At 27.2% G+C, this 27,951-nt stretch overlaps 2 protein-coding genes across 4 annotated transcripts; one reads left to right on the top strand and one right to left on the bottom strand.

Moving 5' to 3' along the window:
• Positions 1–160: 160 nt before the first annotated feature.
• Positions 161–4,314, top strand: LOC145750421 (neurocalcin-delta-like). The gene is made up of 5 exons (XM_082566460.1): positions 161–295; positions 573–699; positions 1,401–1,546; positions 4,024–4,126; positions 4,202–4,314. The coding sequence occupies exons 1-5, from the start codon at positions 161–163 to the stop codon at positions 4,312–4,314; spliced, it is 624 nt and encodes a 207-aa protein (XP_082422586.1).
• A 525-nt stretch (positions 4,315–4,839) lies between these two features.
• On the bottom strand, positions 4,840–27,650 carry LOC145749986 (nuclear receptor subfamily 6 group A member 1-like). Of its 3 annotated transcripts, XM_082565888.1 has the most exons (14): positions 27,181–27,650; positions 26,883–27,031; positions 26,399–26,500; positions 11,780–12,010; positions 11,638–11,693; positions 10,845–11,131; positions 10,266–10,364; positions 9,871–10,003; positions 9,607–9,709; positions 9,152–9,287; positions 8,591–8,712; positions 7,617–7,861; positions 7,291–7,489; positions 4,841–7,016 (listed from the first exon to the last, which is right to left on the bottom strand). In XM_082565888.1, exons 2-14 carry the CDS (start codon positions 26,938–26,940, stop codon positions 6,871–6,873), a joined length of 1,917 nt encoding a protein of 638 aa, XP_082422014.1. In that variant the 5' UTR covers positions 26,941–27,031; positions 27,181–27,650; the 3' UTR covers positions 4,841–6,870. The 3 variants fall into 3 exon arrangements, with proteins under 3 accessions (XP_082422013.1, XP_082422014.1, XP_082422015.1); XM_082565887.1 differs by lacking the exons at positions 26,399–26,500; positions 26,883–27,031; positions 27,181–27,650 and adding an exon at positions 14,062–14,853 and having other exon boundaries at positions 4,840–7,016; XM_082565889.1 differs by lacking the exons at positions 26,399–26,500; positions 26,883–27,031; positions 27,181–27,650 and adding an exon at positions 19,789–19,881 and having other exon boundaries at positions 4,842–7,016.
• Between the last annotated feature and the right edge of the window lie 301 nt (positions 27,651–27,951).

Genomic DNA, 27,951 nt, shown 5'->3' with positions numbered 1-27,951 from the left:
TAAACCCTATAAATTATGAAAGAAAATGCGCACGAGAAATAAGAAAAGAAGGAAATTGGTAAATATAAGGGAATGCTATCACATAAAACCGTATAAGATAAAACAAAAGCTCTTAAACGTGATATTGTTATTGATTAGACTTGTCTTTAATTGCCTAAACATGGGGCAATGCTGTTGTGGTTCGAATAAAAGAAATAGAAGAACTGAAATGAATACAAATGCTGTTCAAGATTTGTCAAATAAAACTGGTTTGGATATTGGCGAATTACGAAGTTATTACAACGAGTTTATAAGGGTAATTAGTACAATATTTTAAAACTTTTTTTTAAATTTAAAAAGTTGTTTTTTCGTAAGTTTTTAGAAGTAAGCAACAGTTTTTAAAAATTAAAATGTGTAAGCACTTTTTTTTCAAAAATAATGATGTCCAATTTTCCTAATTAAAATCTATTTTAAAATAAGATATCGTTAATCAAATCTAACAAAAATTATTGATTTTGTATGTTGAGACTAGATAGTTAAATCAATTCGTTAAAATATTTAATTTTTTTTTTAAATAAAAACCTTTTTTTAAGGATTATCCGAGCGGGCATTTAACAAAAAAACAATTCCGGAAAATTTACAAAAACTTTTTTCCAAACGATGCCAGAGTCAGAGAAAAAGTTGAAAAAGTTTTTAAAACTTTTGACCAAAATAACGATGGTAAATCACATTTTTAAATATTTAAAAAAAATAAGAAAATAAGATGTTAAAAATAAATTTGTAATTTCTTACCACTAAATAATATCATAACTTTTATATTTTTTTATGTATTTTTAAATAGATAAATCGTTTTTTTTTGGTAAATCACATTTTTAAATATTTAAAAAATATAAGAAAATAAGATGTTAAATATTAATTTGTAATTTCTTACCACTAAATAATATCATAACTTTTATATTTTCTTATGTATTTTTAAATAGATAAATCGTTTTTATTTTAAATACTAACAACGTCATAACAAGATAAAAAATACAAAAAACAAAATTAACTAATTATATTTCTGTTTTTAACTTATTTTAATCCTGCCATTATTTATTCGATAACTTTAAATTGGAAAACTTAAAATTGATTTTATAACTAATTAAAATATCAAGTTAATTAGTTCCGAGTAAAAATTCAGTTTTTATAGCTCCGCAAATTGCGTCAAAAGTGCGCTCAAGCATTCGAATTGATTTTTTTTTTTTTTTTTAAATAAAAGAAACTTTACCAGCAAGTTTATATTACATTAAAGCTATATTAACAAAAAAAATTGCAATATCAAATATTTGAATTATCTCAAAAAATAACAACGTAAACTTAACTTTAATTTTATATATTTAACACAGTACAAAACATAAATTACCAAAAATAAATTGTTAAAGGTACAATCGACTTTCGAGAATTTATGATTGCTTTGAGCGTTTTATCCAAAGGAACGCTTGAACAAAAATTATCGCTTGCCTTCTATCTTTACGATGAGAACGGAGATGGAGTTTTAAGTTTTGATGAAATATTAGGAATAGTAAGGGTAAGAAAAACCAACTATATATTATAATATTTAAGTAAAAAAATTAATACTGGATTTATTAAAAAAAAATTTTTGTTTATTTTGGGGTAAAAGTTTTGGTCAAATTTTGGATTCAAATTTTGGTTATTTTGGGGTAAAAGTTTTAGTGAAATTTTGGATTCAAATTTTAGTTATTTTGGGGTAAAAGTTTTAGTGAAATTTTGGATTCAAATTTTAGTTATTTTGGGGTAAAAGTTATGGTCAAATTTTGGATTCAAATTTTGTTTATTTTTGGGTAAAAGTTATGGTCAAATTTTGGATTCAAATTTTGTTTATTTTTGTGTAAAAGTTTATAATATTTTTAGAAAAAAAATTGAAACAATTTCGGATAAAAGGGTTACATAAAAACACTTAATTTATTTTTTATTTAAATTTTTAACACAACTTTAACCTTAAAACTGTGACAATAGCGTTCTTGCAAAAACTTTATAAACAGACCAAGTTTACTATTATTATAACACTGAACCACGTTAATTATTAAAATTCTAAGTATTTTTAATCGTTCTCGCTTTCCAACTGTTTACAGTGTTTACTTTTAATTTCACTTATTTAAATAATTAATGTAAGTGTGAGTATTGTTACGTCATATAAGCGTCATCAAACGCGTTATATTCTACCCAATCAAGTGTCTTGTTTCGAGCGATCAATAATTGAATAACTAAATTGGCGAATCAATTAGAAAACTGAAAATTAGTGGCATTACTAAGAATAACCGAAAATAGGTTTCTAGGAAGAAAATTGATTTTTTCTTTGATTTGATTGATACCAAAATGTGACTCATTCGTAAAAACAAAAACATTGACCCGAGAAAATAATTGAAACGACCTTTTCACATGCCATTTGTTCTTATTTATTAATGTTATGCATATCTTTTAATATTTTTATAATATTTATTCGCACAATATATAGCGAACAGGCCAAAAAACACGCACTAACCGAAAAATGACATCAGGCTTTTAATTTAAATATAAAAAAAATGTTAAAACCAAACTTTAAAAAATTCTAAGATAAGGATATTAAACATATTTTTGCAGAATTTTTTATTAAAAAAATATAAATTGAAGCCAAAATTTATAGAAAATAAATTAAAAATCGTTATATCGATTTGCTGTTTTATATACAGAGTATTTAATTATCATATACTAGATGCGAACATTAAAACTGAATTAATTATTTATAAGTTGCTAATACCGATGTTAAATCATCGCCCTGAAATTTATTAAGGCAAAATAAATAAGGAAAACACAATGTCATTTAAAAAAGAAATAAGCCAATTTGTTGTCGCTTTGTTTCCGTATAAAAGAGTTAGCAAAAATTTATGATAACTTTGTGACAATTGACTTAAAGTCAATACCATAGCCACTACTGCAACAATCTTTATAAGAAGTTTACTGATACACTTGTAGTTTTAAAGTAGGTATTAAAATAAGGCCTTTTTTCAATATCACCTTTAGTTAAAGGGTTTACAATTTGATTGGGTTGTTGTGACGTGTTTAAGCTATCTGTAAACATTGGACTCAAGGGCGAATAGTGTGGCATTGGTGCGGCTTGAACCTAACATCTTTTAGTGTGTTTGAGCTATCTGTAAACGTTGGGTTCAAGGGCGAATAGTGTGGCATTGGTGCGGCTTGAACCTAACATCTTTTAGTGTGTTTGAGCTATCTGTAAACGTTGGGTTCAAGGGCGAATAATGTGGAATTGGTGCGGCTCGAACCCGAAACCTTTTGGTGTGTTTAAGCTATCTGTAAAAGCTGGGCTCAAGGGCAAATAGTGTGGCATTGGTGTGGCTCAAACCCAAAACCTTTTGGTGTGTTTAAGCTATCTGTAAACGCTGGGCTCAAGTGCGAATAATGTGGAATTGGTGCGGCTTGAACCTAACATCTTTTAGTATGTTTGAGCTATCTGTAAACGTTAGGTTCAAGGGCGAATAGTGTGGCATTGGTGCGGCTTGAACCTAACATCTTTTAGTATGTTTGAGCTATCTGTAAACGTTGGGTTCAAGGGCGAATAGTGTGGCATTGGTGCGGCTTGAACCTAACATCTTTTAGTGTGTTTGAGCTATCTGTAAACGTTGGGTTCAAGGGCGAATAGTGTGGCATTGGTGCGGCTTGAACCTAACATCTTTTAGTGTGTTTGAGCTATCTGTAAACGTTGGGTTCAAGGGCGAATAGTGTGGCATTGGTGCGGCTTGAACCTAACATCTTTTAGTGTGTTTGAGCTATCTGTAAACGTTGGGTTCAAGAGCGAATAGTGTGGCATTGGTGCGGCTTGAACCTAACATCTTTTAGTGTGTTTGAGCTATCTGTAAACGTTGGGTTCAAGAGCGAATAGTGTGGCATTGGTGCGGCTCAAACCCGAAACCTTTCGGCTCGTAGTCTGATGCCATTTAGGATAACACTTTATTGAACTTACAAAAATTAAAATTAATTATTTTTAAGGCGATGTACGGCATGACAGAGACACCTAGCGAGGAGGAAGATTTACCTTCGCCGCTCGTATTCGCAAAAGGTTTATTCGCCGAGCTAGACAAAGATAAAGACGGTAAATTTACTTTTAACAATGTCGCAATGTCTAATAACAAAGTATTTGTCTATTAACAATGCCCCCATTGTTTAGGAATAATAACAATGGAGGAATTTGTTGAAGTTGGATGTCAAGATCCAACTGTAGCCAATTTACTTCTCGCCAACGTTAACCAGGATGATTTTGGTGATGACCTCATGGAATGACGTCCACATGGTGATAGTAACGTCATACTGAAAACGTACTTAAACTGACTGAAGACATCAAGTCAAAAAACAACAATGACGTAACAATCAAACCTTGTGATAAAACACAGTAATACGTAATTAAGTGACATCATTAAATTTACGCGCCAAAAATATTTTATATGTTTAATTTTTATTTATTTATTAAACCGATTTTTAAGTCATGAGTTAAATAAAAAAATCTTTAACACTAACATCCTAAAAAAACAAGGCTGAATATGAGTTTAAAACCAAGTTTAAGTTAAAAAATGATCTCACAATTAAAAAAATATTGTTTTAAATTAAAAATATATTCTAACATTTATTGATTAAAATATCTTAATTAATTAATTCCCTTCGGAAACATTTCAACCATATTTAAAGACTTATACATAAATAAAAATGGTAAAATTATATAGAATATTGAAAATATGTCAGCTCGGTAAAAATAATTGAGTCATGTTTTAATATATTAAAGTTTATTTTAATTTACTTTTGCTTTTTATATTATTATATTGAACTTTAATCGTTATTCAACTGTTTTAATCTTACAACAAATACATGTAAAAAGAATCAATAAAATGATCGATTAATTTGACTTAAACTGAGATTACAAAAGCTGGACAAATTATTTTTAGATTTAGTTGTAGTAAAAGAAGTCAGACAAAGGTGATACTTAAAGAAGAGGGTGAAGGAAAGACAGGAAAGAAGGAGGGGCTAAAGGGAAAGTATTTTGCAGTCATTTTAGTCAGCAGCGGATATTGTCGATGCATAAGGCATTAAGCAGTAAAAATTTTCTAAAAATGACTGCAAAATTTCTAAAAAAAACACTTTTAACTAAAAATGACTGCAAAATTTCTAAAAAAAGCGCTATTAACTAAAAATCACTGCAAAATACTTTTCCTTAAGCCTCCCCCCTTTTTTGAAGGTTTCCCTCCCTCTTCTTTTTAGTGTTACCTGTTAGACTAGTAGCAAAAAAATTCGACAGCATTTAGCTACTATATAAGTAAAAACTAGTTAAGAAATTTGTTTAACAGACTTTATGTTTTTAGAAATATAGGAGGTAAATAATTAACAATTATGACGTTAATAATCATGATTGTAAGCGCAACAATCGCTCTAACTGTTGTCACAATTCTAATTTGTTTCTTGTGTTATTGTCGTTTCGAAATATTTTGTCGTTCAAAACAGGAAAAAGATTTGGATAAAAACGTCATCGATTATTTAACTTATGACGTCACAATTAAACAGCGTGAATCACGTCATCAGGATGACATCACAATAAAAAAATTTTAAGAAAAAAAAATCATTGTTTTGAATGTGTTCTTTATTTGCGAATCAAAAATGAGGTCACGTGATCACAAAGTTAAGCCACGTGATCAAAAATAAGGTCACGTGATCACAAGTAAGGTCACGTGATCAAAAATAAGGTCACGTGATTACACATTCACACCGTAGTAACTAAGAAGAAATATTCCGAGTAAATTCGCGCCTTTTTTGGCCTTGAAAAACTTGGAGCAAAAAAGGCAAAATTGAAATGAAGGCGAAACAAAACGAGCCTCAAATAAGGGCGCTTACTATAAAGGTTGAGGTATTGGTCGATAAATTACAAAAAAAAAACAAGAAAATCGTCAAAAACACAAAATTTTTACACAACTGATTGTTACACAACACCACCTGAGTTATAATGGCAAAAAAAACCAATTTTAACAAAAAATGGCTTACAATAACTTCTCCTCACAACTGCATGATACTCGATTGATGACGTCATCAGCGTAAATGACGTCATCACAAACGTTTTCACAGGATTGAAAACAAAAATGCATAATGATGCAAAACTTGAAGCATTTCGAGGATTCTTTGGTAACAATAACACGGTATGACGTCATACAAGAGAAAGAGAGGCTACTTTGGTTATTATGACGTCACAAAAAAAAACGATGAAGAAAAACGCGCGATCACAGAATAAAAAAAAAATTGAAGTTTTACAAAATTTTGAAGGTTTCGAAAATGTGAAGAAATTATCTGATTGTACGTACGGTAATTATGACGTCACAATATCTTTGGTCACACGTAACAGTAATAAGTAGAGAGGCGCATTGTTGCTTTGAGGTATTCAACTTTCACAGTAAAAATTATGTTGTTGTTATTTTATGTTGTTAGTTTGTGAAAATTAAAAAATAAATTAGTTAAATTTTTTTAAATTTTAGAAAATTAGTTTTCAAAAAAGTTAGAAAAAACTACTTTGTGAGGTTTAGTTTTTACAAAAAAGTTATTTTTCTTATTTGAGATAATATCGGGGCGATTTTTGTGCATTCTTGCATAAAAATTAATAGAAAAAAGCAACCAAAAAAACGTTACTCTAAACCAAAATAATAATCACAAAATAATAATAGGCTGGAGACAAACACACAAAAAATATAACACGATAATAAACCCTTGAAAATAAGCATTTTTGGAAGAAATTGGGGCTAAATTTTACCCCTATTAGCCTAATAGAATATAAACTTATACTTTTCCTGTTTAAATGCATTGGAATTAGGATGAATCAGTATTATCCTGACTGCTTCGATCGTTGCTTGGTGAACCCGATATTTGTTGACCGCTAGATGATGCTGTCGAGCTAGTTGTTGACGATGGACCGAGTGAACTGTTGCTTCCGTTCAAACGAACTGGGTCACTTCCTGAGGGCAAAAAGTTGGTAAAAATAAAAAAAAAAACAAATAAGTAACTTAAAATAAATTTAAAATTACAAAAAAAAATTTAAAAAAAATTAAACTTCTGTTTTAAAAAAATTGTGTTTTAAAAACAATTTAAAATTGCAAAAAAAAGTCTCCAAAAATTTAAAAAAGAAGAAAGAATAGCGTATTTAAAAATTTAACAAAAAATTATGTTTTCTAAGTTTCTAAATAAATTAAGAAGTAAAAAAAATCAAATTTTGATTTTTAAAATGTTTACCTCTATGCGTGGTTAAATCCAACATAGTCGCAGCTGCCGCCATTTTATCGTCATCACGTGACCCACTAAAGTGATCACGTGGTCCAAAATGACGGGCGTTATTTGGTGACGTAGGCGAGGGTGGATTTGATTGGTTGTTAGTCGATGACGTCAGTTGAGCCGATTGGACTTTCTGTAGCTTGCAAGTGTGTAATATTGCCTGAAAAAAAAAATGTTTTTAAACTTTTATTCTTACTAAAAAACGACTTGGAGGCAGTAGGAATCAAACCCATAACCTTTAGCATAAAATATAGGTAGTTCTTAGCTTATATTTGATTCTAACTCACCTTAAATAGAAGTGGGAGCTTGGGTACATCCGTGTTCAACATCTTTCCAGCAACATATCTGATCTCGGGAAGACAGAGCATCAAATCGCGGAACCTGGAAGCTCCAGACGCCGCAGAATTTGGCGAAGTTTCCCGACCTCCGGTGCTTCTTTCCATAGCTCTTAACTCGGTGAAACGTTGACAAGCATACCAATATTTCTTGTTTATTTCTTCAACTCTATCAACTTCTTGAAGCCCTTTAATATCTAAAGTAGAAAAAGTAAAAATTATTAAAATATTGCACTTTTAATAGATTATATTTTAAATCTAAATGTAAATTTTAACCAAATCTTATAATTAGATAAAAAAGCTATTTAATATCTAAGGTAAAAGAATTTAAATTATTCAAAAAAATCGATTTACATTTAAAACATTATATCTTAAACTTAAATGGTAATTTCAACTTTAACAATGTCTGGTAATTCAATAGATATATCATGTTTCAAGACAGATTTACATTTAAAAATAAAGGTAAGAAATGAATAATCATCATGACATTAGTTTAATTAAAACTAGACATTCAAGAAATAAATGTTGGCATCGTGGTGTCTACAACTAAATATAAATCTTTAACGTGCGTTGATAAAAATTATTTAAGTTCGGTTTAAATGGTAAAATATTTATTTTAAGTTAAAAAGTCGAACTTAAAACCCTATACCTGCGATGACCATTTAATTAACATAAATGTAAATTTTAAAGAGTTTTAACAAATCTATTATTAAAATTTTAGTCAGAACAGTAAGATAGGTCGAGTCAAGAAAAAACAATTATTTTTTTTTAGATTAACAAATTTTTTTACCACAAAAAATACAAATATTTAAAATAATTAAAAAAAAATTAACAAAACGCAAAAAAACTAATAAAAAAGCGATAAAAATTAAGGTTATTAGACAATGTTAAAGATTAGAACTTAAATATTAGAATAAGTTACTGACCTTGATTAAGGAAGTTTATAACCTTCATGATCACATATTCTTCTTTATCTATTTTAAGATGGGCAAACTTCTGATACAAATACGTCATCCTTTCCAATATCTCCATCTCATAATCAGTAAATCTAAGTAAAAACAACGGATTTGAATAATTAGTTGAACTTAGAACATTTAAGTTTAATGTTGATCATGAAATATGACGTAACAAACAAAGGAAGTGACGTCACAAAAGTAAAACTAAGTTCAAATGGGTTAAAAGTGTAACGTTGACGCGTTTTGATAATTTTTTTAAACTTTTTTTTATTTAAAAGTTAATTAAGTTCAATTTGCGGTGGAAGTTTTAAAAAAAACACCAAAAACAAAAAAATTTCCAACATATTCGAAACAAAATCAAAATATTTTTTCTTATTATGCGTGGTGGTATAAGAACAATATCAAGTGACAAAGGATATTATGACGTCACTGAGAGGCGTTTCCGGATCGGAAAATAACAAAAACGCTTCTTGAAATACCATCAGATACAGCTTCAAAAAAAAAACAATATTTATTAAAAACATCAACTACCTTGACAGTTCGTCCCTGTCTGGAAAATATTTTGCTGTTATATCAGCCAAGTCACCAAATAATTGATCTTCGTGAACGCACAATGCTGCCAGAAGAATAATCTCCGCCCAAGTTGTACTTAACAACGTTGTGTGATCTAGAAAAATATAAAAAAAATTGAAAGTTTAATATTTATCCTCGATGTGGGAAGGTCGGCTTTACAGCCTAAACATAGAGTAAAATTTGTTACCCTGACCCAGTCTCGAGTTAACTTTGACAGTTTGGGATATTATAGATTTTAATTGCCTGATAATTAAGCTGCTGATTAAGTGCTAGCTCAGCAAAAAGCTTTAATTTGTAATATTTAAGTTAAAGATTATATTTTTCTATTAGTTTTTATTTTATTACAAATTTTCAAAGCTTTTAAATAACATAAATGTATGCTTTATTTTTTTTAAGTTGATTTTTAGACAAACCTTTGATTGAAATATTCTCGAAGAACGGCAACTTTTTAATCCAAACAATTTGTCTGTACAACATTTCATCAGCTACTCTGCACAACACCCCAAATAACTGATCCTAAAAAACAGAAATTTAAAATATTAAAAGTTTAAAAAATCCCATAAATAGTCCTAAAATATGGTGTTTTATTTTAATACCAAACTAAATATATTTAAAAACAATTTAAATACACCAATGAATATCCCTTTATAGAAAACGAAATTTTAAATTTGAACCACCTTTGAAATTGTTGATTCTTTTGGTATCTGGTTTGGTCCGATCGAGGATAAAAAAGAAATATCTTCGGCAAACACCAACTGCTCCACTAGAGAGGCGCTAGAGAGTTCATTCTTTGAATCCGGAGATCGATTTCTAAAAAATCATTTTTATTGTTATTTAAAATGGTGTAAGAATGGTTTACTGGTGTTAAAATTGGTTAACCTGTATTCGAATGGTGTAAAAATGGCTAAATGGTATTTATATGGTGTTAGTATGGTGTTGTAAATAATAAAAACTGGTTTATTGGTTCTTACTTAGTGTTAAGTTGGTTTTATAGTGTATAAAAATATTTTTTGATCATTCTATTGTGTTCGATGTGTATGATGGTGTTTAAAAATGGTTTATTTGTACTTACATGGTGTTAGATTGGTGTTGTGGTTGTTGAAACTGGTTTATTGGTAGTTGATAAGCAGCAGCAGCTGCAGCAGCCATCCCAGGATAATATGGACTTTCTCTGTACAAAAAAATTCATTAATTAATAAATAATTATCAACTTTTAATTAAGCTATCTATTCTACTAAAAAATAATATTCTGGTTAACCATTGGTTTATATTAGAACAATATGTTGAACAAATCATTTATCTTCTAAGAAATTTAATAATGAGTCAATTATATTGACAGATGTTTTAGGGTTTTTGTTTTTCTTATTGTTGGAGTATTTGATATTTCTGCGTATACTAAACCAATATGTTATACTATAATACAATACGAAATGTTTTAAAGTAATTGTAAAATACGAAAAAAACGTCAATATTGCGATATATTTGATTAACAATGTTTATACATTTTAATGATGTTTAAAAATTGGTCAAAATTTTATTTTACTTAAATATGTAATTTAAATTTAACTTTTTTTTTTTTTTTTTTTTAAGGTCAATAATGATAAAAAGGACTTTTAGTTGTTAATATTTAAATAAAAACGGATTTATTCACCTCATTCCCGAATATTGTGGCATGAATTGCGATGAATTCGTCCCTCCCATTAAACCTCGTTGCATCGACGCATTCGGACCTCGGAACACTCCGTTCAATGCAGGTGGTGAACCTGAGGCGCTCGAGACTAAGTTGTTCTGGTCGCGGGGAAAGAGCGACATGAATCCCGGGGGAGCGTGCGTGAGTGAAGGGTACGAATTGGTGGGGCCGAGTTGGAGTTGTTCACGTTGGGCCTCTTCTTCAAAATCTTTTCCGGAGAGAATTCGATCAATTTCTTCTTCCGAGATCTAAACAAAAAAATTTAAATATTAAAAAAATTAAACGAAAATTAAAACTAAATACCAAATATTAAAATAGTTTATTAATTAGCAAATTAATTAAAAAAGTCAATTACAAAATTCCTAATTAATATTATCAAGTTTCCTAATTAAACTGAAATTTTAAAATCTATTTTTAAATTTAAAATGTCTTAAAATTTTTCTTAAAATGAAAATAAATCAGACTTTAAACTTTTGAGTCTATGCTTGTAATGTGGTAAAATCACGTTTTTACTCATATTTGATTCATAAAATTAAAGGCCAAAAATACAAAAAAATTCTAAATATAAGAAACAAAAATAAATTTCAAAGTAAAATAAAAAAATTTTTAATTGTAAAAAATTTGAACGATTTTAAGAAGTAAATACTTTAAAGTGCCTACTCACTGTTTAATTTAAACAAATTTCGTTCTAAAATATAAAATAAATTAAAAAAATTTAAAATGTTTCAAAGGGTAAGAACTTTAAAGTGCCTACCTGTACAGGGCCGATACTTTTATTCCTTCCACCAGGCATTCCATCTTCACGAATCGCTAAAAAAATAATTTATTTAATTAAAATTCTAATTAATCAAAATTAATTCTTGAATTTTTAAAAACTAAAAAAACTTTAAATTTACCTTTTCTATTCATTCCCATCTGCAGACATTTCAATAATCTGCAAAACTGACATCGATTCCTCTGTTTTCTTGACATCACACAATTTTTACTCCTCGTGCATCTGTACACCCTCTTGTTGCAGATACTCCGTTTAAAGAATCCCTTACATCCCTCACATGAGATGATCCCATAGTGGAGTCCAGTGGCTCGATCCCCGCAGATCAGACAACTTTTCACTTCTTTTCCATCATCTGTAAATAAGAAAAATAAAGTTTTAAAAAAAATAAAAAATTTAGTTAAGTTGCCGTTGTCTGTAAAAACAAAACAAAAAGCTATTTAAAGCATTTTTGGGTAAAAATAATAAGTTTACAGTTCATTATTTGGTATTTTTTGCCTTTTTTAACCTTCTAAAATACCAAAATTTTGAAGTTTTAATAGAGAAGGTTTTAAAGCATTTAAATAAACCAAATTTATTCTAAAAATTAAACTGTTTTAAAGAATTTTATGAGAATAAAGATATTTTAAACCGGTATTTTTTGCTATTTTTAAACCGATTTTAACTCTCTGAAATACAAAATAAATAAAGAGTTTTAATATAGAAGGTTTTGGAGAGTTTTAAAGAACCCTGTGACGTAATTTACACCCGAAATGGTCAGGTAAAAGTTGCGTGAATCGTGACCAAGATTTGATAGAATCGTGATCGAGGATTGAATGATACCGGGAACTCATCACAACTTCGTGCCCGCGATAAACTGGCCGATGACGTCACAATAAGATTTATTATTCGACCACAATCCGGAAGAAAATTGGAAAAGGTTGAAAATAGTTGAACACGATTTAAGTTCGTAGCTGAATATGGTTGGAAATTGAAATTCAGCCAAAATAAACATCGTTTTAATTCCGTTTTATCCTCGCTATTTTGTTTAAAATTGCCATATACGACATTGTAAGCTTTGAAAGTAAGTTGATTCTGGCAATTCTAAAAACTTTGCTAAATTTAACAAATTCAAACTTTGCCAATATTGAAAACAATGTCTGAAAAATTGGCGCCGTTTGTTTAATGTTTTTGTTTTCTCAAAATAATTATTCACAGTCATTTTCAAGTAATAATCACTAAAACAATTTACATTGTTATCTGTTTAATTGTTAGAACAATGCATAACAATCAAGTCATTGTTATAGTTGTTGAACAAGTGTTTATGACAGATAAAGTCACATTCTATTCCAATTGTTGTGAATTAAACAAAGAACGAATAATTAAGATGAGTATTAAACCACCTGTTACTTTAAACTTAACGTTTTAAACAAAATTTTAATGTTTTTAATTCGCTATAATGCCCCCAAATAATGCAACACTATTTATAGTTTACTTAAAAAAGAGAAAACATGTTTGCATTGGCCAAGTTAGTTTTAAAACACGCTTAAAAGTTGTACAATTAAATTTGTAAGCTTTAAAGCCCAGAAAAACCTATTTCATTGTTAAACCCACTTAAAAACTCTACATTTTTAGTTTTAAAGCCTTAATTAATGTTTAATGATGTTTTAATTGCTTTAATATTTAAAAATAAATGCAATACCCTTTATATTATACTTAAAAAGTCAAAACATATTTAAATAAGCCAAATCAAGTTTAAAAGTGCTTTAAAAATTTAACTTGTGCAACATTAAGTTAAGAAAAAACTTGATTATTGTTAAAAAATTTAAAGTTTCATTTTTAAAACTTAAATATTTAGTTTCAAACTCTAAAGTCAACGCCCATTATAGAATAAGTTCAGGACATGGTACAGGGGCGGAAGTGACGTCACGCGGACAGTCATGTGTCTTCGGTGCAACGTCATCTTAGTGATTGTGACGTAACTCATTGTTTAAACTAATATTCGAGATTTCGTGACTTGCAGACATCAAAATTAACAACAAAATTTTCACCGAAATAAACCCTGTGCGTCAGGTTGTTCAAAATATTTTAAATTAATAAATTTTCAACCAAAATAACTTTAACAAATTAGAAACTTTACTGAACACAAAATCATGATATAAACCAAACCCATAAAACTGATTAAAAAATGTAGATTAAGATTTATTAAAGCCCGATTCATCATTGATATTGATTTTTGCTTGTTTAAATGCATGTTTTAAACTAGTTTTAAAATTTAAGTTATCAAGTTTTTACCGAATTTTTGGAATATTTTACAAAAAATTTATTTTGACCCAAATTTTAGTAAAATTATAACCGAATTATCAGCACAAGATAGACATCCAATTCTTACGAATTTTTACTAATTTTTCCCAGAGGTTGGCTTACCTTTTCGATCAGGATCTTGCCTGTGATGATTCGGTGAAGTTGGGCTATTTACTGCAGGGGGAACATAAGCGTAAGGCGAGTTAAACCCTGCCATACTTGCTCGTTGTTGCATCAAATGTTGCAAGTTTAAACTTGTTTCATTATTAGGGAGGTTAAACAAAGAGCGCTGGGATTGAGATATTAATGACAAACCACTCACGCCTTCCATTCTATGTCTACTCAAGTCCAAACTCATAGTTTTATGCTTTTAGAATTTTGAGTTAAAAATTTAAATAAAATATTTTCTAAAAAAACAAAGTAGAATTTTGCGTGTTGTTGCTTTTGCGTCATTTTATGATTAATAACAGCAATTTGTTGTTGTTTTACTTATTCTAACCTTAAAAACTAAACATTAAAAAACTACATCAAAGCTTCTTTTGCTAACTTGAAATTACATTTTTAACTTAAGAAATTTAAACTAAAACCTGAAACCTACAACTAGCAACTATATGCTTTACTAAGAGGCGACTTTAACTTAAAACGTTAATACACTGACAGAATGTCCAACACAAACGACTATTATGACGTCATTTCCTGTTTCAACTGCTTCTAATCATTTGCCCTTTTTCTGTTAAGGGTATTATCAATCTTACGTATGTTAGTTATTTTTTTTCGCTGGTGAAATATAATATTTCGCTAAATATCAAATTTATTCTTATTTTAATTTCTGTTTTTTTATATTACAGTTTATATTACTAATCTATTTCTTTCTATCTCTTCTATACAAACCTTATTTTAGGACTTTTTTCTGACTGAACACTGCATTTGAATTTGCGTGAATAAAATAATTTAAAAATTGATTTACAAAATATTTAAAATTTTTCTTTTTTCTTGAAATCTTTTGTTTTATTTAATGCGACATCAAGACCACATTTGTTAAAGGTTAATTATAATTCAAGGTAGAGTGGTAATTAAGTAAAATAATTTCATTGTTCAAGATCGAACGTAAAGCGATAAACAATAGAAATGTCTTTATACGTCATAATCATAAAACAAATAACAACTAACGACTTTCTAAGTTAAAAAAATTGTTTTTTTTTATCAACAACCTTGATTCAAAAACATAAGTTTTTAAAAATTAAAATTTTTTTTTATTAAAATAAAAACTCCGCGCAGATTAACATAAGGGCCAGCATATGATGACCACCTAAAATGATTTCCCTTTTAGAATTTTGAAACGATTTTAAAAATACCAAAAATTTTAACTTTTTTAACCCACACGGTTATTATTAATTACCAAAAATATAAAGAGGTTTTTAAAATATTAAAACTATTCCAAATAGCATCATCAGGTTTTTACTCATTCTTATTAAAAATGCGTTTTAGGTATTTTTATTATTTTTAGTTTTAATAAAAATAATTTAAATAAAATATGCAACTAATATATTTAAAAAACAATATCTTTACAAAATTTAATTTTAAGTGTGGATTTTTAACCTTTTTATAAAGAATATTATTGAATGTTACGACCCAGGGTTATTAGTTTAGGTTGAGCCGCAAATCTTTAAAATTAAATATTTTTCGTTGTTTCCGAAAAACCACATTTTTCCGATCTCGGTTTATTTGATATTTTACAATTATAATCGAGTTCATTCAAAATAAAATTATTAAGTATCATCCAACCCTTTAATAAACGTTGATTGTAATTTTTGTTAATGTTATTATTTTAATAGTTATATATTTAGCCACGTCTACAAAGTATATGAATTAATTTATACCCTTTAGCGCCATCTCGAGACTGATATTTTTGTTAAACAAATTCAAGAACGGCGACTCAAAGTTTAAACAAATAAATTTAATTTGTTACAAAAACTTATAGAAAAAACTAAATTAAGCAAGTTAATACTGGTTTTTAAGCAATAAAAATGCGCTAAAAACACTACAACTAATAGGGTACCATTTCTAATACGCAATATACCTAAATTTTACTTTAATAAATATAGAATATAATGCTTATAAGACTATAACATGACTCTAACTTCGCTGTACTGTTTTTGTTACTACAAAATCGTTGTTAACTCACAAGCAACCAACATAGGTTGTTTTATAGCCGGGATATTCACAAGAAGCGGAAGGAATGTGATCTGAGTCATTGTCACAATTAATCCGGGTCTGTGTCGAGGATTTATAAGTTGTGTGTGTGTGGTTGTGTTGATTGTTTTGGTTTTAAACGTTTTGTCGGATTCATAAGATTAAGATATTTAACCAGGCATTTAATTGGTTTTAGGTAAATACGGTATTGTAAGATCTATTCATTATATTATAATATTATATGCGCTAACCCAAAATGAGACTTGAAATAACGGAAATTAAAACTTGTCCCAAGAAAAATAAAAATTAAAATAAACATAGTTTAAATAAACCCTTTAATATAAAGTTTAATTCAATTAAATTTATTGTATTTTATGGTTTAGTCTTTTCTTTATCACTCTAACAAAAACTAAATATTAAAATAAATTAAATCTGTTCTTGAAAAAGCCTTTTTAAAATATTTTTAAAGTTATTAAAAAAATTGTAAAAATCCAACAACTAAATAAACTAAACTAAAAAGTAAGTAAAAAAATAATTTAACACAAAAAACACCTGTAACCTTAAACTAACTTTAACAAAATATTTAACTTTCTCTCCTTTAATACTCAATAAACAACATTTTCAATACACAACTGCAAAAATAAACAAAACAGACAAAAACTGGGATTAAAAAGAGACAGAAACTCGGTTGACCGAATTAAGCATAAGCGTTGCATTTGAATTTGCATGGTTTTAGTTGAAATAAAAAGATTAAAAAATTTGGGTCATAACTCAAAATATTTCAAAGCACAAAATCAATATTTAAGCGTTGCTAATTGCTTGTTAAAATGACCTTAATAACTAATTACAAACTAATATTTTCTCTCATCTTCAAATAAAAAAAAAATTTTTTCTAAAAATTATTTATTTTTAGATATCAAAAAATTAATTATAACTCAAGTCATCGCTGAAAACGATTTTCTAAACTGAAATATCACGACAACCTCAATTGAACTTTTTTATCTCACGTCGACCACGTAATCTTATAACGTTGTATGACGTCATAATAGACGATATATAGGTCTTTGTGATTCATTAATACAGGAAAATGACCAAATTGTTTGTTGTGAGGTAAATAACAAACAAACATGCAACATTCTGCACAGGAGTTTCATTATTTCAATTAATATGTCGGTTTATCCTCGATGTAATATCATTATTTAATCTAAATTTACAACCTAATTACAAATTTATAAAGTCTATATTATATTGAGGTTGGGGTTTTGGCCTTGTCTTAAGTTCAACTAGTTATAATATTGACTTTATGTCTGACTATCAACCTTTAGAGTAGTTTTAAACTTAATTAAAAAAGAATTAAAACTTTTATAGCATGGAAGCAGTGGGTTTCGAACCCATGACCTTGGTAAGACTAGGAATCAAACACAGACTTATTAATCTATATTTAAAAATCTTGATGTAAAAAATGCAAAGTACCACAAAATGATGTCTGTAAAAAATCATTTTAATTCCATCTAGCGATTGATTAAATTAATATTTACAACCGCATGTTTTGACTATTACAACATATCTTTACGTTTTAATAAACTTTTAATATTAATTTTACAATTTATGACAAATATTTAAATAAAACTATTTTGAAATCTATAGAAATCAAATTATTTTCTAATAATTAATTCAACAGGTCAACAACATTTTAAAAGAAGTTATCGATTTTTTAAGTTAATGGTTTTGACGTCCCAAGTTTTTACGTTTTTTTTTAAATTTATCAACGAAGTTTAAAGTTTTATAACTTTTAAAAAATTTAAAATAAAAAGTAAATTTTTTTTTAAATTTGGCCATTTATATTTTTAGACCAACTTATTAACGTTTAGATATTAACTGTTATAACCTATTATACGAAATAATAAAATAAATAAACAACTTTATTTTTTCTTCGTCTTAACACCAAACTTTATTCTAAACTAAACTAAAATTTTGTAAAAAATCCGTCAAAAAAACAACAAAATCACAGAAGACAGACAAAAACATTTTCCGACATTTTTCGGATAATCTTTAAAGTGACGTCATAATAAACAAACAATGGACTTCAAACAACGTCAATAATCAAGGATTTCCCCAATAATGATGATTCAAAATACGTCATTAACGATTAGTCGTAACGTCACATAAAAAAACGGGAAAACAATTTGGAATTTAAGAACTTTGAACCTTCGTAAACTTTTTAAATTCAAAAAAATTTTTTTAGGATTCAAAATATTTATTAAATTATCCTCGCTCGACCAAACAACCACTTGGGGTCCCCATGGAAACCAGGAAGTGGTACCAGGTTGAACCGGGTTGACTTCGTTTAAGTTTTAGTAATTAGAGAATTAGGAAATATTAAAGAAGCTAATTCAACTTAAACAACATATTGTTAAAAGCTTTTTTTCCATGCAGTTTTTAACCTAACTTTTTTAACAAATTTCTATTTTTTAAACAGTTTTTTTAATTTTTGCCCTTTTTTTATATATTTTTTTTAATTTGTTTAAATTTTAATTAACGTACAAGTATTTAATTTTCATTTTTTCCTAATTTTATTTTTGAATTCAAATCTTTCAACGTTTAACGAATTTTTCAACATAGTTTCAAAACGCCTAGATATCAAATTACTTTGACACATTGACCACATAGTTGTAAGGAAAGGGGGGAAGTTGTAACGTTTATACCAGATTTAAAACACCACAATTTAAAGTTTTATTTTATAAGATTTTTATGCCCAAAATTTAAATTATTTTTTCGCATTTTTAATCTAAATAAAAATCAATTTTAGGTACTTTTTTGCATCTACAAAACCTTTAATAATTAGTTTTTAATAACAGTTTTAGTTAATTCCAAAAAAATAAATAAAAAAATCTCGAAAAATCGAATTTTTTTTAAAGTTTAACGAATTTTTGACCCTCTTTAAAAGATTCGTTTTTCATGGTCACGTGACCTTATCACGTGGTTCACTTTCAAATTGAAACTCGAGCTACGAACAACAAGATTGTGAGTCACTTTAACCATTGTTACGTCACAAAACCTAATTCAAAGAGATTACTTTTATCTTTTGACTCATTTTTACTTTAAATTAGAACGAACATCAAAAACAATTTTATTAACTCTAAAAATTAGTAATAATTTAAACAACATTTACCATAATTCAAAAGCAGTAAAAAACATATTTAATCGGCAAATTTTAAACAACATTTTATATAATTTAACTCATTTAAAGTTATTTCAAAAATTCGAAGTATTTTATTTTTGTTTGACCAATGTGCTTTCGTAATACTTAAGTTTTTGTGAGTCATGACCGATTTATTTACGAGTTTAAACTTTTTCAAAGTATTTAGAGTCGCCAGCTTAACTTATAAAAATAACTATTCGGGGGTCAATAATGTTTAATATTATAATGTGCTAATAATATCGAAGATTTTTACATTTTTTTTTCAAATTTTTAACTTACTTGTAAAAATTTGGTTTTAACAAATTTGTTTTTAACAAAGCTTACACAAAAATTTTTTTAACATTTTTTAATTACTTATAAAATAATAAGGTCAAAAAGATCTAGGACTTATTTAAATTATTAAAAAATTTCAATCAAATTTTTCGAGAAAATTAATTTTTATTTTTTAGTTTTACCTGAAAAGGTTTTTTCGTAGTTTAGCTGAAGTTCTGGTTGGATTAAATCATGAGATCTTACCATAAACATTTTTAAAATAAATTAAATATATCTGAAGAAACAAGATCACAAATTAACAAAACTGGGCTCAAATCTTACTACATAAAACACGATGTTTTTGTTTTTTACAAAATTAAAATTAAGGATAAATGAAACTTTATAAAATACACAAAATATAACATTTCTAAAATATGTTTTTCACCCCAAAAAATCTGAGTTTATACCAATAACTTTAATGTAGCATGAAACCTTGAAATTTAAACAAAAATAACTTTAAACACCCCCTACTGTACTTGGCGTTAGTTTTTGAAAAACAAAGTCCTTCAAATAGATTTAAAGTTAAAGTGGTTAAGTCATAATTACCTCTGTTGATTGATTTTAAAATATTACCACATTCTTTCAAAAATTTAACATATTTATTATATATAGGGAAGTCTATTATTAATTACATATTGAAAATCACTATTTAAAATGTATATCTAACTGACTTAGTTAACGATTATATAAGTATAGTTTAAATTAATGCAAAAAACTAAAGAAAATGACGAATCCTTAATTCTTAACCGATACAAAATAATTATTAACCAATTTTTAAAACTATAAATACTTAAAACAACGACTTATCATTTACATATAACTTTGTTAAAAATTTCATTTAAAAATTACAACAAAACTGATCTAGATTTACCAGTAAACTATGTTAACGTGAACTTTAAATTAACAATTTATCTCAAATACCTACTTACAAGTTAACACTAAAACAACCGCGCATGGAACACAATAAACATATGCTTTGTTACTTCGTGTGTTACCGGTTAAGTAAAGGAAACTTAACTGTAACAACGACCTTATATTAACATAAGTTTAACTCGACCTATTTATTATTTTGATTTATAAGTTGTTAGTTTCTTATTCGGGTTTATATTGAAATAAAATATCAAAACTTGTCAATAAATTGAGATCATCACAGGTTAATTTTCGTGAACGAAAAGTAGTAGCACTTTAAATTAAATATATTTTGGATTTATGATACATTTAAAATGAAAGTATATAAACACCTGTGAATTTGTATTAATCTAACGTACCACAACTTTCGTTAAAATTTAAATATATATTTATACCTTACACTATTCCATGCAAAAAAATATTTTTTTCAAAAAACACTTAAAATTCAGTTAATCAAAACCGAAATATTTTAACATTAAACGAACATAACAATAATGTTTACACCTTACGTGAATTCCCTTTTATTTACTTTAATTATTTCAACTAACTGTCGTTAATGTTACTTCGAATAAGTGTTTAGTTTAACTAACCACAAATATTTGTTTAAAAATAATTCAACTCCGAAAAAATAAAATACAACGACACAATTAACTTAAATCAAAACCCTAACTATAAAACTCTTCTAAAATATAACATTTATCAAAATAAAGAATCCCAAATTACCCCTAAAAAGCACAAAAACAATTTAAAAATGCCTTATAACTGCTTTATACATAAGCGCCCTACTCGACCAACTAGCGAGCACTCAAAACATTCGACTTGGACTATAAGCTTAAACCTATTGGAACTGGGCATTGGTCAACATATTACCCGACCAACGGACTGGAACGGAGAGAAATCGTTTGTTGACCTTGACGTGGTTAAAAAGAGAGAGAGAAGGAGAAAGTGAGAGAGAGAAGGGAATTGTGAGTCACACTTGTTATTCAATTTTTTTTGTTTGTTTTCGACAAAGGTTGGTGACCAATAAAAAATAAATTTTATTACATTTATATTTTTAAATAACATTTTATTGAATTATACTTAAATTTTTATATTCTTTTTTGTAAATATTTACAAGCAAACAACTAAATACTTTAGCCCTCTATACCCAATATTAATTTAAACCCACTTTGTCTATTTTAAATTTTTTTTTTAAATATTTAAATCTTGTTGAAATTAATATTTAGAAATATTTGGTCAGTGTATATCAACACCGGATAACGTTATAGGATATGTCAGTTTTAAAAAAAAAAAAATTATTTTTATAACAAGTTAAAATTAAGATTTGATCGGGATATGACCGAAATTTACCCTAATTCTTTACAACACTTCTAATTATTCTAATTAAAACAAATTTTAAAACAAAAATTAATAACCTTTTAAGCATACAACGCCCCCTCTACTACAATTTATAAATTAAATTTGATTAAAACATAAATGTAATTTTTAAAACAAAATATCGATGGTTTAAGAGTTAGAATGGAAAGAGGTCAACTTAAGGAAGTCTCAGGTTTCGTATTTAAACCGCATGGCCACAAGGTTTACTATAACGTTGTAGAAAGTGCAATTGTTCTTGTTTAGAACAAGATTCTATTATAACCACACGACCATAATACCAATATCTATAACTATAAGAATTTTAATGTCAATTTTTCGATATTAAATAAAGAAAATTCTATTTTAAAATATAACTTTAAAAAATTTAACTTTTTTAACAAAATGTCTGCAAATAATACAATTCGCTAATTTTTATTCTTAATATTTAAATAAATTAATAAATAATCAAGGGAGTAAACAAGTTTAAAGTTCAAACTACAAAAACAACCCAACCTACGTCACACAATGCTCTCTGACATCACAATGTTTAAACAATTAATAACTTAAACAAACAACTCAACAATGGTTTTAACCTTTAATGTTCGCGCTAAAAATAAAACTGGAAAATATTAATAAAATAAAATATTTAAATATTTAAAAACGATTGTTGCAACAAAGTAAATAGTTCGCGCGAAACGACGATGGTCAACTTGTATTCATCCGCTGGTTAACAGTTCTTAGAGCGAGTTGAAATTACTCCACTTTGAAAAAGATTTTAAAGTCAAGTTTAAATTTAATTTTTAAATTTAAAATCACTATTTTTTTAACAAACATAAGTTAACTTGGTTTAAAATTAATTTAAAGTTTAGATATTTTTGTATTATTCTCCCTAACTGCCTTCCTTAACAGGTGCTTCTTTAAAACTAAAACTAAACTGTTTAAAATTTAACTTTTAACTCCCTGAAAGTCCCAAATTCTAGACAGTTTTAATTCTTATTTGTATTTTAAACTATTAGCCGCCCTTTCATCTCCACTTTACTTCACTTTCCAAACCACATTAACTCTGGGAAAAAAGTTGAATTGAAAAGAAATAAAATCTTAAATTGTTAAAGTTAAAAATGACGAGCCATCGTTGGTGGATCTTGTTACAGTGAACTTCAATACATTTTAACGTTAAAGGATTCGATTACAAGCCGATACAAGGGTAAATAATTGCGACATCTTTACAAATAATTTCAAACAAGTTTTAAATAAAAGATTTCTAATTCTGTCTGGATTTATATTAAGTTTTATAATCACTAATTAAAAGTAGTCTAAATTTAACTGAATCACGCTTAAATATCTTTAAATAAACGCCATTTTATTCAATTTTCGAAAATTCAGAAAAAAATAACTAAAATCTTTACAAAAAATTCCAATTTCGAGAGAATTTTAACAAAAATATTTTACTAAAAATCCCAAAACTGAACCAAATAATATTACCAGGTGTTTTTACCAAATTATCCCCCTTTTTAAAAACCCTTTACTATCGTTAACCTCATGTTTAAGAACCTTGCATACCACGCGGACTTCACCGAAATATTAAGACGAACTTCACCGAAACATATGGTGAGTTTGAGTCATGGAAGTTTCCCGAAACTGATTCATTTTTCCGAGAAATTTTTATCAAATTTCAAAGCGACAAAAACCGAATATTTTATTGAATTACAAAAGGAAAGGGATATCATTCTCTGAACTTAATTAATTGTATACCCAAATTGAACGTTTGTAATTTTTTAATAATTTTTGAAATATTTTTTATTGTTTTTTAAAGTTGTGATTTTAAATGTTTTTAAAAAAAAAAATCATTTTATTTTTTATCAATTTTTGAATTTACCAATTTTAAAATCCTAACCAATCAAATTACACGTGACTAATGACATCACAGCGTTAAGAGTGCGTCATAAATGGGGTCAAAGTTTAATCGGGGTCACACGCGTGAGGTTAATTCAACTTCCCATGGTAGCGCACGTCCTTAATACGTTAATTCTATAATAATGTTCTCCCTAGGGGCCCTAAATGACAGACGCTAAAAAATTTCAAGATTTGAAACAAGAATTGAAAAATATCTTAAAACGTTAAAATTATGATCTTATAAGTGCTAACTATGTCTTTGATTTTTAATTTTTTAACACTTATTTATTTATATTTCAATACAAAATGGAAGGTTAAGTGAAAACAGTTTAAAATTCAGTTTAAATTTAGTTACAAAAAACTTCATTCATTTATAAATCGATGACAAAAAAACGAATTTTTCCAGTTGAACAATGAAGGAACAAAACACAAAGCGGGGTTTAAAAGCAGAAGTGTTAAAAGGACTAAGTATTGAGAAAATTGAATTCCCTGGATGATTCGAAATGTCTAAACTCACTTAACCTAATTTCAACAATTTTACGCGCTGACAAAAAAAAGGATTTTACAAAACCGAAAAAAATCAAAAAAACGCCAAATAATTTCAAACACAATTAATATTAAAACTTTAATTAAACGCAAAGTGATTAACAATTGAAAAAAATTACAATTAATAAATTTTGAACAAACAAGATTAAATACAAAAAAAAAATCCTCAAGATCAAAATGTCACTTTATGCGATTTCAATTTTACCTATGACGTCATAAATACAAATTTACGTCATAAGAAACAAAAACGCATTACCACACCTTGTTACGTAGCCGTGACGTCATGCGCAGACAACCCACGTGACAAAAAAGGCGACGCGTCGCGATTCTGACCCAGTTTCGATCGAGTTTAAGCGAGTCCATCGAAGCTCATTGGTTCATTTAATTGTGACGTCATAGTGATGACCTAATTTTGCTACTTCAGTTAAGGCGAAAGGTTCAGTTCGGTTCTTCAGGGTTGCCAATTGATTTTTCAACATTTTACGTTTTTTTAATCGAAATTTTTGAGTTTTTACGATTTTTAAAATTACGTTTTAAAAGTTTTAACATTTCAAATATCATTTTATAAAAAACAAAACCCAAGCTTTAACAAAAATAACTTAATAACCTTTCTCTAAAATAAATTTAAACTTTAAACTGAGATTTTTAAGTTATTACCATTTTTAAAATATCGTTTGAAAAATTTTTAAGAAAATGTTATTTTATAGAATTCACCTTTAATATCTCCTATCTACAAACTTAGCTTTAAATCTAATAACATAAACTTTTACAAACAGTTAAATAACGAAGCGATACAAAAAATTCCATCATTAATTAAAGCTTGAAAAATACAAATAAAGTGAAACAAGAAAAACGAGAAAAAATTCTAGTTTTTAGCCAAGTTTTAAACAAAAAAAAGACAAAATTTAAACATTTATTTAGTTACAAAATTTTTTTACAAAAACCCAACATTATTTTAGAAACTTTTAATTTTTTTTAATGGCAACACTTTGCCAAACAATGTTGTATACGGGTGACCTACATTGTTAAGTGCCTGAGTTAATATCTAATCCTATGACGTCATTTACGTGACTGACCGTACTATGATGTCATAGCGACTTCAATTATTTCGTAGTTTTCGCCATTTTTAAACATTTTTAGGAATTATTTCAAATCAAAATCTAAATATTTGCGAAATATTATTTTATTTTCACTTCAAACTCAACCTGTATTAGCCTTAAATAATTTTTTTATTCCATTTTCCTGCGTAGTAAACATGTTTACTCGTTTTATAAATGATTAAATAATTTTAAGAATATTTAAAAGTAAAGGATGTGGCATGACCTTATTGGTTGTGGTTTGATTATCCTAGAACCCAAACCAATATTTAAGTTTCAAGTTTACATAGTTTTATATTCACCACTAAACCAGTTAAGTCAACATTAAACTTTGTGTTTTGTCAATTTTAAACCTAATTCAAAATTAATTCAGTAACCCCTTTTTAAAGTGGTTAATTTTTTTTAATATATTTATAGTAGATAAATAAAAGAATATTAACTTTGAGAAATGTTACTCAAATATGAAATTCATAGATTCTAAATAAAAATAGGTAATAATTAATTCATTTTGTGGGAACATTTGTGAGACAAATATAGATTCTCATAAAAGTTAAATATTAAACCAACTTGGTATTTACCTTCTTTCCACAATTGTGGTAAACAAAATTCCTTTCAACAGGTTTTAAATATCGATAAAAATAAATTTAATTTTAAAGAGAAATAAAGTTTTTTATTGTTTTTGGAGTTTACTGATTGCTAAATCGCAATTTTAGTTTGTATAAAAAAATTGACTTTAAATATTTTAAAGAATAACTTAGTTCATTTTTGAACATTTTAAACATTTAAATTAACAAAATACCTTTTTTATGGCACTTTGTGTGATTAACAAACAAAATGAGTTTTTGTATGAAATAAACACATATGAATAAAATTAATTTACATAAAATATGAAGCAATTAACAATTAAATATATTTTAAAATATCTCCCAAATTTTTTACCCAACCAACCTACCTGTAAATGTTGCGTTGTTGTTCACTTCTAAGTTGGGGTGGGGGGAGGGTGAATCGAGGTTTGGGGGAAGGATTCGGTTTTGACCCTGCCAACCGGGGTACCCTGAGGTAAAATGTAAATAATTAGTTACATAAAATTACACAAATTTGTTTAATTAGAAAGCAAATAAAAACTAAAAGAAATATAACTTATGACCACCAAAACTAAAACTGCAAATATTCAATTTTCTTTGCCAGATGAGCTTAAGTTATGTTTAAATTAATCATAGAATTATCTACATTAAGAAAAATGAAGGTTATTGTAAAATAATCCAAATCAAATATATCAGAAAAACCAACAAGTTTTGCGGTCATATGTAATATTAAATTAAATTTAAAAAATTTTTGACAAAGTCAGAGTAATATAAGTAAGCCTATAATAAATTGACTACAATAAAAATTAATCAAACCAACATTTTCAAAACTTAAAATATTAAAAATCTTACGTGACATGTCAACTGTATCAGGAAAGTTGTAGCCTTGATTAAAAATAGCAATGTCCATACTTTATCAAAAGTTGAGGTAATTTGAATTTGAGGTGAAAAACTGAGGTCATGAGGTCAACATTTTAATCTCTTAGTAAGGCCTATTTAATCTGTAAAAAAGAATTACAATTTTTAATCTTTAAAAAATAAGTTTAATATTACGTAAAAAATATTCACTAACTTGTATTTTTAAGACCCTTAAAACCAGTTTTTATAAACCTATAACTATTCAAAATGTACATTGTATAAATATATCTACTTAAGCTGATTAAAAGTCAATTGTTCTAAAAATATTGTGTGGTCATTTTATGATTCATTCTTTGTTAGATTGTTGCCTAAAAAAAATAAGACCATGATTAATAACTTGAAGAATAAAGTTGCTGCTGAATAAATTCACAGAACAACTATAAATACTGACAGACTGATGACCATCTGACAATATTATCAATATATTCTTTATAAAAAGTCAAGTATCATGTTTTAAATTCTATTAAATGATTATGGTAAATATGATTTAGCAAAACATGTAATATATTAGTTGAACAAACTTTATAAAACTAAAAAAGAAAGATTGAATATCTTAAAAAAAACGGTATTCAAATTCCAAAAGTCTGAAAGTTCAAAACGTCAATCATTAGATTTTAAAGACAAAACATGGCTTAAAAACCTAAACACTTAAACCTGAGATAAGTTCATGTAAACTTTAACTTAAACAACAAACTTAACACATGCTAACCACGTGGTTGATGTTACTACAAGTCTGCAATTCCTAAAATGCCAACGGCGAAAAAATTTACTGAAAAAAATAATTTTTACTCTGACCGTTTCGATTGAATGAAGCTCGTGACAGATTTAGGTCAAATTTTTACTCTTAATGAATGGACAACAAATGTAACTGGGGTGTGTCTACAATAAAATTAATTTAATAATTATTCAATAAATTACCTATTTTAAATGGTATACCATTTCCAAAAAAATATTCGTTTTTAAAAGTATTTAATAATATTTTTTATTGTTGTTATTTAATTTT

The sequence above is a fragment of the Corella eumyota genome, chromosome 4 (genome assembly GCF_963082875.1).
Source record: "Corella eumyota chromosome 4, kaCorEumy4.1, whole genome shotgun sequence".
NCBI classification, from domain to species: Eukaryota; Metazoa; Chordata; class Ascidiacea; order Phlebobranchia; family Corellidae; genus Corella; species Corella eumyota.
The sequence above is the reverse complement of the archived record's forward strand: the minus strand, read 5'-3'. Positions and strand labels throughout refer to the sequence as shown.

What these genes read in the sequence shown, in the direction of transcription:
- LOC145750421 (XM_082566460.1), top strand. Translation starts at nt 161, where the DNA reads ATGGGGCAATGCTGTTGTGGTTCGAATAAAAGAAATAGAAGAACTGAA. An exon ending in AAATATTAGGAATAGTAAGG is followed by an intron (nt 1,547 to 4,023) that starts GTAAGAAAAACC and finishes ATTATTTTTAAG; the next exon opens with GCGATGTACGGCATGACAGA. An exon ending in GCTAGACAAAGATAAAGACG is followed by an intron (nt 4,127 to 4,201) that starts GTAAATTTACTT and finishes CCCATTGTTTAG; the next exon opens with GAATAATAACAATGGAGGAA.
- LOC145749986 (XM_082565887.1), bottom strand. Translation starts at nt 14,296, where the DNA reads ATGAGTTTGGACTTGAGTAGACATAGAATGGAAGGCGTGAGTGGTTTG. An exon ending in CGAGAATATTTCAATCAAAG is followed by an intron (nt 9,288 to 9,606) that starts GTTTGTCTAAAA and finishes ATATTTTTCTAG; the next exon opens with ATCACACAACGTTGTTAAGT. An exon ending in GACAGGGACGAACTGTCAAG is followed by an intron (nt 8,713 to 9,151) that starts GTAGTTGATGTT and finishes GTTTTTACTTAG; the next exon opens with ATTTACTGATTATGAGATGG.